General features: G+C 45.7%; 1 protein-coding gene across 1 annotated transcript; it reads right to left on the reverse strand.

Annotated features, from left to right (window-relative positions):
- Window positions 1–1,069: 1,069 nt before the first annotated feature.
- LOC110205983 (L-amino-acid oxidase-like) lies at window positions 1,070–10,485 on the reverse strand. The gene is given in 7 exon segments (XM_020982989.2): window positions 1,070–2,813; window positions 4,817–4,898; window positions 4,901–4,952; window positions 5,089–5,157; window positions 5,802–6,003; window positions 8,229–8,341; window positions 10,252–10,485. Coding segments are annotated over 7 exon segments (1,674 nt in total). The 3' UTR covers window positions 1,070–1,891.
- Window positions 10,486–10,704: the final 219 nt, after the last annotated feature.

Here is a 10,704-nt window from a genome sequence, read left to right on the forward strand (position 1 = left end):
ACCACACATTCATACATGTAACCACTGGGTAGAGTAAATGGAGAACTTTTGAATGCTGTGGATAAGTTCATTTACCTTGGCAGTATACTTTCCAGTGATGTACATATTGATAATGAGGTTGATGCATATGTTGCCAGAGCTAGCTCAGTGTTTGGGAGGCTCCGAAGGAAAAGTGTGGGAGAAAAGAGGTATTAGACTGACCACCAAACTGAAGGTCTACAGAGCCATTGTGCTGACTTCATTATTCTGTGAATGTGAAACTGGACAGTATACCAGTGCCATGCCAGGAAACTGAATCGCTTCCATTTAAATTGTCTTAGGAAGATTCTGAAGATCACCTGGCAGGATAAGGAACCTGACACCGAGGTCCTCTCTTGAGCTGAAATGCCAAGCACTCAAGTCTACTGCAGAGAACACAACTCTGATGGGCTGGCCGTGTTGTCCAAATGCCAAGTATTCACTTGCCTAAAAGACTTTTATGGAAAACTCATGCAAGGAAGACACTCACATGGTAGCCAGAAGAAGTGATACAAAGACACTCTAAAGGGCTCTCTGAAGAACTTTGGAATTGATTATGTGACATGGGAGACACTGCACAGGACTGCCCAGCATAGCATGCCCTCATCAGAGAAGGTGCTGTGCTCTATGAGCAAAACAGAATGGAAGTAGCTCAAAAGAAACATGAGATGCACAAATTTAGAGACATCTCCACCCCAAATGTTTATGTGGACTATTTGTGCCTGACCTGTGGTAGGGCCTTCCAAGCTTGGATTGGTCTGATCACCACAGTCAGACACACTGTAACCTGACTCTAACATAGAGATGTCAACAACCAACCATTTTGTACATGTGTATATGTATATGTATGTATGTATGTATGTATGTATGTATGTATGTATGTGTTTCCCCTGTTAGAATATTATTTATATGAGGGCAGAACTGGTTTCAGTTTTGTCCTTATATCACTCCCCACCACATGCCTGGTACATAGTAGGTGCTTAATAAATGCTTGTTGATTAAAGTCAGTGATACTTTTAAACCAGTTTGTATTTTATTGATCATACCAGCAGCTATATACATTTAAAAAAAAACAGAGCACAGGTATGCAAGAAATATGATTTATTCAGTCCCCAGAAGATATGTTTGCTTATTTATTATATCATGTCATTTAATGAGAGGAGGGCAGCATTTCTGCTAGAGAGATGAAGTGAATGGCCAGATAAACTTAGATCCCATGCCTGTCATTGCTCCCCATAGCAAAGAACTGTTACAATCTCTTACCCTTGTCTCTCTACCCTGAGGCCACCCAAAGTAGCTGGAGGCCATTCAGAGGGCTTCTTGGCCAGGTAGCTCTCAGCCCATGGCTATTAGGCAGGATAGGTCCTAGGAAAGATGCTTGCCCCTAAGCTGTGGGCCTGCTGTCACAGCCACATTTCAAACATTTGCTTTCAGGACCCCTGGGAGAGGTCTTATTGATCCACCCACTCCTCCCACCCAGCTCCTTTATCCCTGAATTATGCAAGAGTCAAGCTTTTGCTCTGTCCTGTCCTCAAACAGAGGCCCTCAACAAGAAGCCAAGCCCTTGATTCTCTTGGGAGAAACAAGAGGGACTTTTTTTTGGGGGGGGTGAGGTATGGGTCAGACGAGACAGCCTCTGAGGTTACTTTCGGTTATTCTGATTCTGTGATTAAACTCTAATGCTTGATTTCTTCGTACCCAGCATTGTCCATGGTAATGGTCAATTTGCCTATAAACTTATAGGCAAATTGCCCATAAATACTGATTTACCTGGATTTATTTTCTTTGTATGCCAGTCCCTACGTTATGCTGATGGGCGCCTATCTCACCTACTTCCCACCTCTCCTTTCTCCCTCCTTCCGCCCTCCACCTCTCAAAGTTCACTCTGTGAAGAACAGGCCTTTTGGAACTTTCCTTTGACCCCCTGAAAGAAAGATGGTCCCTCATTCAAAGCCACATGTGCATGGTAGTCAGTATCATAGTCGTCAGTATCACGGTTGGTATCATAGACAGTGGCAGCAGCATCAATGGCTGCCTGTAGGTTTCGGGCTGCCCGGAGCCCAGATTTGATTGCTGTATCTATCCAGGCATGAGGCTGGCAAGTGTGCTCACCAGCAAAGTAGATGTTGCCCTCGGGCTGGAAGAGTCTTTCTGAATAGTCAACAAACTGGTAAGGGGTGAACTCTGCGAATGCACCTAGGGAGAACGGATCCAGGGACCAATGTTTCACCACGGATGTCTGACATAGTCTCTGTAGCTCCTCCTTGGGCCTCTGGTGGATGATTGCCAAGTCACCCAGCACCATGTCCACCACCTTGTCATGTTTAAGGCCCAGGAAAAAAGTGGAGTCATCACCCACGGTATAGGAGGCCAAAAGGACACCTACATTGCTCATGTAATTATGGCTGGGGTAGTAGATAAATCTCGTGGGCAGGTCTGTGATGGATGCCCCACCTTTGATGCCATCCTGTTCCCAGAAGCGTTCCTTGCAGGCCAGGACCACTTTGGTGGCACTGGAATAGTGAATGGAGCGGAGGGCATCTTGCTTGGCCTGGGAGAGTGGCGGCTGAAACTGGATGAGGCGTGTGGCCTTGGCAGATGATGAGATTATGGCGAAGTCACCTGTGATGACAGACTGGCCTGAGTCGAGGCTTCCACTCTGGTAGGTAATCTTGATCTGAGGCCCAGCTGTCTCTACCTTCCTCACTGTGGCCCCCAATAAGACAGTGTTAGGCTTCAAGGTGTGGTACAGGGCCTCGGGGAGCTGATCAAAGCCACCAGTGATTTCATCAAAGCTGTCCCAAGAAGAAAAGGAGAAGAAAGCAGCGTAGTGAGATTCTCAGCCCTCTAGAGAGAAAAAGGACGTGGCCACCTATGGGGTATTACCCAATTTGCCTTTCATAGAGCCTAAAATGCTACCATCATCAGTATGTTTCTTGGTGTGAAGCATTTCTCTAGGCAGGTTTGACTTTTAAAATGTAAATACTCCCAAGGAAGGGAAAATCTGTTTAACTAATTAAGTAGGTGTTCTTAACCTGGGGTCCACACACTTTATATAAAAACATTTTGATAGCCGTATTTCAATATAATTGATTTCCTTTGCAATCCTATGTCTTTCATGCAAAAAAAAATATTGTTCTGAGAAGGGATCCATAAGCCTCACTAGACTGCCACATGATGTAGAAAAGGCCAAGGACCCCTAGATTAGAGGCTTTCCTGTGACAGGAGAGGAGGTAGTCAGCTCTGGCACTGGCGAGGTGGGTGGGGGTGGGAAGAACTGAAAGGAGAACCTTGCTCATTTCCCTGCCCTAATTCTGCAATATTGGACAGAGTACTGACTCTGGAGCCAAAGGTTTATGTTCAAATCCCAGCTCTGCTAACTGCAATCCATGTGACCTTGGGAAGGTTACTTGACCGCTGGGCCCCAATTTCTTCGTCTAAAAGATTGGGAGGTTTGACTCTTGGTGTCTGAGGTCCCTTCAGTTCTAGATCTTATGAACCTAGTATCTCTGACCTCAGAAGTCTTAAAGGCAAGCCAGTGTGGAAAAGCTCTGTGACAATTTTTATATATATATATATATATATATATATAGTATATGCACATATATTTTATATATATACATATCCCTCCTTTTTGCTATCACTATAGTTAAAATGGGCCCACATCACCATCTGCCTGAACTGTATCAATAGCTTCTTAAATTTGTTCCATTGTCTAGTCTTTCCAGCTAAGTGGCACAGTGGATAGAGTGCTGAGCCTGGAGTTGGGAAGACTCCTCTTCATGAGTTCAAGTCCAGCCTCAGATACATACTAGCTATGTGACCCTGGGTAAGTCACTTCACCCTGTCTGCCTCAGTTTCCTCACCTGTAAAATGAGCAGGAGAAGGAAATGGTAAACCCCCTCAATATCTCTGCCAAAAAAACCCCAAATGGGGTCATGAAGAGTTGGATACAACTGAACAACAACAACTACTCCCCTTTCTCTCTGCAGGCCATTTTTCATACCACTGACGGAATAGATTTTTTTGTGTGTGTGCCTAGACATGGACATGCCATTCTTCTGTTTATTTCAGGGCTCCCAACTATCAGTGCTTATCTTGGCATTCAAGGCTGGCCACAACCTGGCACCATTTTAATTGTCAGGTCCTCTAGCCACACATCAGCCATCTTCTTATAGAAGGGGGAGTGATTGCCCACCATGTAGGAGGCCATCAGGACACACTCCTGGTACTTTCCAGACTTATCTCAGTGCTTTACAGCTAATCTATTCCCCTCCTCCTTTACATACATATTTCATGCTCTACATAAACAGGACAACTCTCTGCTTTCAAATATGCCCTCCTCTTTTCTACTACATTTTTGCTCTGCTGTCCCCGTGCCTGGAATTTTCTCCCTCTCTTCCCTTCTCCTATTTATTCCTTAAATTAAAATGCCACCTCCTCCATGAAGCTTCCCACGTTTCCCCCATTCTATAATGACCTCTCCTCCTGGGACGTCCTATTCTGCTTTGTTTAAACTTCTCTGATGCCCTTATGCATAATTTTCTATTATTGCTGGTGCCCCCCTCAAGATCCCTCAGCTCCTTTGAAGGATCTGTACTGGATAGAGGGGAGAGAAAGCTTCCTGTTCTCTACTGCCAGGATTGCTATGAGAACCAAGTGGGATAATACTTATAAAGCACTTAGGGCAGTTCAGGTGCATAGTAGGCATTTCCAGGCTGGGGAGCTCCTGCTATTGCAGCAATGGTGCCCCACCCCTCACTTTTCCACATGGGCTTTATGTTCATGTTCTGCTCACCCAGATGAATTGGAGAAGATGATGTCACTCCTTAGGGACTCCAAGAGAGACTTGTAGTAGCCTGCATCTTCATTTAAGATAGCCCAATCATCCGGACAGCTTCCCGGCTCAGCTTCCCTTCCTTTAGCAGGTAGGCCTAGGCAAGAAACACAGTGGGTAGAGGGGATCCAGGGGGTGGGAGAAAGGAGGCACAGGAAGGGAAGGGATGTGGAAACAGGGCAGAACCAGGTGGCGAATTCTCCATCCCTTCTCCCATTTCCCACAACTCTTACCTTGGTGGAGAAGGAATCATATATAGATAACAGGTGGCTGCAGTTGGTAAGCTTCAGTTTTTCTACCACCTAGAGGGAAGGGGTGTCATGGGTTAATGAGAGAGCAGCCAAGGTACCTGGGGTTTATTGTTACCATTGACCTGAATACCTCCCCTCTGCACTCGTCTTCCTGAAGAGGAGAGGGCACGGCAGGGTTGGATGGGGAGAAGGAGGTGGCAGATGGAGGAAATAGTCTGAAGGCCTGAATTAGGGTCAAGGAAGAGGAGAAGGGATGGGACAGGGTTGGACCAGTTCTATCAATACTTCGTGACAGAGAGTGAGGTGGTCACAATTCTGGGGTATACCAATTTGCTATATGACCTGAAATTTTAGCCAAAGTCTTCCTTAAGGGCCTTCTGGAAACACATGCCCTTTGGCTTGAGCCACTTATTCTTTGAGAGGGAACTGTCACAGGAAAAGATCAGGAGCTCTGGAGTGGAGATACTGATAAGGCATAGGACAAAAATGCCCCCAGGTACCCAGCTATCCCTCTATCCTATCCTGGAGATGAAGCCTGATGGGAAAACAGGAATAAGCAGAGGCTCCAGAGACCCAAGCTAGGTCTGCTTGATCAGACTCAGAGGGTAGCAGACTAAAGATTCTTCAGGGAGCTAGCATCTGATTGGCAAGGTGTGGGGGTTAGGAGGTAGCTAAATGAGTAGTCTGTTGGTCACCTTAGCTATCGCCTCTTTGAAGAGTTCACTGGGCATCTTGCCTGCCTCCTCAGGTCTCACACGGTAGCCCAGGATGTTGGGATTGTTCAACACATCTGAGGTCCTATGCCGGCGGCCATTGACATAAAACCAGGTGTTGTTACTAGACTGGACAAATGGGTTCAGTTTCAGACCCAGCTTCTCCACGTAGAATCGGACCAGTCTGGAACACAGAAAGAAGAGAGCCCCAGTAGGAACACCAGGCCTGGTCACCTCCTGTGGCTCAGCCATGGTAGAGATTTCCCCAGAAAGGAATTCCAAATCTACCACTCCTTCTCCCCACCTACTTCCCAGGGTTGTTGTGAGGATCAAATGAGATAATATTTGTAAAGTGCTTACTTAGCGCAAGCACCTGGAACAAAGCAAGTACTGTATAAATACTTATTCCCTTCTTTAATTGATAATTAGAAATTCTGAGGCCATTCAGAGGAATGAGGCCTTTTGATTGGAGTGAAAACAATGTGGTTCTAAATCATTTCTTTTCTCTTCTAACTGCCTGCTTTAAGGAAATGCACCATACACACATAGCTTTTTTGAGGTGGAAAGGGCCTTAGATATCACCTAGTCCAGCCCTTTTCATTGTACAGAGGAGGGAACTGAGGCCTAGAAAAAAGAAAGGTTGGCTCAAGGCCACACAACAAGCTAGTGGCAGAATTGGGACTTTGAATCCATGTCTCCTGTCTGTCCAGAGCTCTTTCCCTCTCCCTGGGTTACATATTGACAAATTTGCATTTGATTGGAATGGATTCACTGGGTGGGTAGAGTGGGGAAGACAAGAGGAGGCAAAGGGAAGTGGAGTAGGAAGCTGTGGTCTCTATTAGTTTATAGTTTGAGCAAAGAGGGAAAATAAAATACTTGGGGTTAGTTATATTAGAGAAGTGGGGTCAGAGATCATAGGACAATAACAGTAATAATAGGCAGCCATATGGCACTTTTAAGGTTTGCTAAGCGTCTTGCAAATATTATCTCTTTGGGTCATAGATTTAGAACTGGAAGAGATGGAAATTAGAGGCAGTTGAGTGCAACCCCTTCATGTTACAAATGAAGAAAACCTTAAGAAGAAGCAGATTTCCAACTCAGCTCATCTAATTATAACTCTCCATTATACTCTGTAGGTAGTAACTCTCCTTGGTCCTGAAAACTTCTGGACTGGATTTGTGCCCAGCCTTTTCCACTAATTTCCTGGGTAAACTTTAGCAAGTCACCTCCCTTCCAGAAATCTCAGTATCCTTACCTATAAAATGAGGGCAGAGTAGATCGGGCTGAATTAGCTCTAAACTTCTCCCTTCCAGCTCTAATGTTCAAGGATTCCAAGCATAACTCACATTTATGTATCACTTGGCAGTTTACCAAGGATTTTCCCCACAACACTCCTGTGAGATAGGTGGGATATTTTAATGAGGCAGGAAAGAAGGAAACAAGCATTCACTACGGACCTACTATGTGCCAGGCACTGTGCTAAATGTTTTATAAATATCATCTCATTGAATCCTTGCAACTACCCTGGGAGGTAGCTACTATTATTATTATTATTATTATTATTATTATTATTATTCCCATTTTATGGTTGAATAAACTGAGAGAGAGTGACTTGCCAAGGGTCACACAGGTAATAAGTGTCTGAGGCCAGAGTTGAACAAAAGTCTTCCTGTTGTTTCTAGAGCCAAGACTATCTACTGTGCCCCTAGCTGCCTAATGATCAGAATAACAGCTCAGAGAGGCCAAGTAACTTGTTCAAAGTCACACAGTGAGTAAAGTGGTTAAGTTGGGACTAGAACCCAGATCTGATTCTTTTCCCACTATACCAAGCTACTCACTAGAGTGAGTTTTCCTTTCTTGGTGCGGGTTTACAATCTGAAATCTCCTTCCGCTGCTTTCTCCACCAGCTTTCTATATCACCGCCATTCTGGTGGCTGCCCTCACTTCCTCTCTCTGACCTTTCTTCTCATCCCTCCTCCTTCTCCCTTCTTTCTCTTCTATTCCTCCTCCTTCATCCAGGACTGCCAGGTTTTCTCTGTCCTTCAGATGCCTTGCTCTACTCAAATTACTTCCAGATAAAATTTGGACTACCTGGTATAGCTTTGCCTTCTGGCCAGATCCTAGTGGCAACCCTGTGCAAGCAGGGAGAGCCTTGGTCTGGGATGAAGGAGACCACGGTATTTTGCAATGTCTCTGCATTAAATTAGCTGCGGGACTTTGGGTATCTTGACACCTCTGAACTTGTCTCTTCCTTCAACAAATAGGGATCATAATCTCTGTTTCACCTGTTTCCCAAGGGATATTTGATAGGACTCTGGAAAGTTCATTACTGAGGGCAACTGCCCAAGTTAGACTCTATCATTTCAGTTAGATTCAGTCCCTTCCCTAGTCCCTTGCCCTGGGTCTCACCTGTGGTTGGCTGGCAACCTCATAGCACCTAGTTCAATGTACCAGTTCTTCTCTGGGCTCCGGAACGTTACCACTCTTCCCCCAATTTTGTGCCTGGCTTCCAACACTGTCACCTAGGTTCAAGAAGAGTGCCTCATTAAGCCAAGACTTGACTTTGCCCACTGCATACCCTCTTATCCTTCCATTCTCCCTAGCTTGAATTGAAGGTAGTCACTCATGACTGAACAACAATGGTTCAGGGAGGGAGGAAGTCTTCTGTGTCCTGTAGTCCTCTTTGAAAGTACATAAGAGTAGAAAGAGAAAGCCCAGGGTGAGGGGTTATTTCCTTTGGCCCCCATTCCCTTAATGTCAGCATGAAATAATCTAATAAATTATCAGACAAACATTTATTAAGTGCCTACTATATGTGTTAATCACTGGAGAGAGAAGTACAAAAAAGTGAGATATTCTCTGCCCTTAAAGAATGTACATTCTACTAGAAAGATAGAACGTGGTGAGGTACGGTACAGGAGAAAGCATTATCCTGGGAATCAAGGACCTACGGCTCAAGTCCTGATTCTGCACTGATTTAGGCAAATTCTTTTCCCTTTAGGGGTATCAGTTTCCCCATGTTGGAAGGCAGGAAGATCCTGACCTTGCAAGATGGGACTGAAGATGAGAAGACTGACTAAGGAAAGACCTAAACAAACTTTGCTTTGCTAGCAGTAGTGTGGAGACCTCAAGGTGGTCATTGGTTGGGGGGGAAGGGAATGGTTGGTTTGTGGCAGGGGTAGGGAACCTGTGGCCTTCTAAATCCTTAGGTATGGCCTTTTGACTGATTTTTGATTCATTAAAAAGGCCATGGTGGGGGGGGGGTGGTTTGGGGCAAGGATTGGGGGAAGTCTCAGGGGATAGTGAGGAATGATCTGTGTTGGGAATTAAGGGAGAAAGTAGCTTCAAAACCTTTCCTTATAAGAAGTGGTCCCAGTCTTCATGTCTTTCTACTTACATCTTGCTCCTCTCCGCCTGTACAAATCCTACCTACCAACCACCTTCTCCAGGAAGTCTTCCTTGACCACTAAAGCCAAGCCACTGTGCTCCTCTGAACATAAGCTCAGAGTTGGAAGGGACCTCAGAGGCCATCCAGTCTAACCCCTGCCCAGGCCCTTACTGTCTGATAGTAATTCATATGTGCCCAAGAATTTACAGTTTACAAAGCATTTTCAAATCTACTACAGTGAGAGTGTTCAAGGGAGGCTGGGTAGAAAGTTTACCAAAAAAAAAAAAAAAGGAAGCTGGAGCCTTGTCTGTCTCCTGAGACTATGAGCTCCCTGAAGGTAGAACAGAGGTCTGCTCCTTTGCTTTCTCCCCCAGATCACGCTCCATGAAGAGAGGGTCTGGGTTTGCTTCTTGCTCTGTTTTCCTCAGACTGTTTCCTGAGAGCAGGGCCCATGTCTCCTCTGATTTTGTTCCTCTCACACAGGTGGGGATGCTCAGTCTCAGAGAGGTTAAGTGTCTTCCCTAAGGTCACACAGCTAGAGCTGGAAACAAAAACCCAGGTTTTTAAACTCCTTGACACTGGGCCTATGTTGGTTCTCTTCTCTTGTGAGCCCTGCCTCCACTGTGACTGTGCGTATGGGATTGGGGCAGGATGGGGGAGGGGGGCAGAGAGCTAGAGGCAGAGACAGACAGAGAAATGGAGAGAGAGAAAGAAATAGAGACACAAAAAGATGAAAAGAGAAGGAGCAAATCCAGGCCCTGATCTGGAGAGAAAATGGAAGAATACAAAGGGCATGCCTTTGGAGAGTAAGGGGAAGATCCTGGTCTTGCCCTCAGGGAGCTTACAGTTTGGAAGATGGAGCTAGACAAGGAAGAGTCTCTGTCCCTGCTCCCAAGCTAGGATTCCATTCTTTTTTTGGTTGTCATATCACATCATTGGAGCTCACCATTTGAGGGAGCCAGGGACCCATCCTTGGGAGGCTCCCAGTCTGGCCCAGAGTTTGTGATTAATAAATGTTTGTGGATTGATTGACTGATTCCTTACCTTGTGTCCAGCATCCTGAAGGGTCTTGGCTGCTATCAATCCTGACATCCCAGCTCCCACCACCAGGACGTGCCCCTTAAAGGCAGAGGTCCCAAGCCCCTCCTGGGCAGTTTTCAGAATAGCTTCATACTCAGGGTCCTGGAAGCACTTGGCAAGGAGGTCAGAGTAGCCATGGCAACTAGGAGTGGCCAGAAGGAAGGCCAAGGTCAGCACACCTGTGGACAAAGGGTTCATGTCCTGAAGATGGGGGGATGGAGAAAGAGGGCACTGGCCGGAGCCAGGGCATTCCCTTCCCCCAACTTAGCTTGCCCTGGGCTAAGCCTCTCATCCTTTTCATTGAGGTCAAAGTGAAAAGGAAAGAATTCTTGACTTTGAGCCAAGATTGGATTTGAATACTGCCTTTAAATCTCAGTTTCTCCATCTATAGAACGGGGATTACAATAACTGAAACTG

The sequence above is a fragment of the Phascolarctos cinereus genome, unplaced genomic scaffold (genome assembly GCF_003287225.1).
Source record: "Phascolarctos cinereus isolate Bilbo 61053 unplaced genomic scaffold, phaCin_HiC Scaffold_726;HRSCAF=1367, whole genome shotgun sequence".
Classification (NCBI taxonomy): domain Eukaryota; kingdom Metazoa; phylum Chordata; class Mammalia; order Diprotodontia; family Phascolarctidae; genus Phascolarctos; species Phascolarctos cinereus.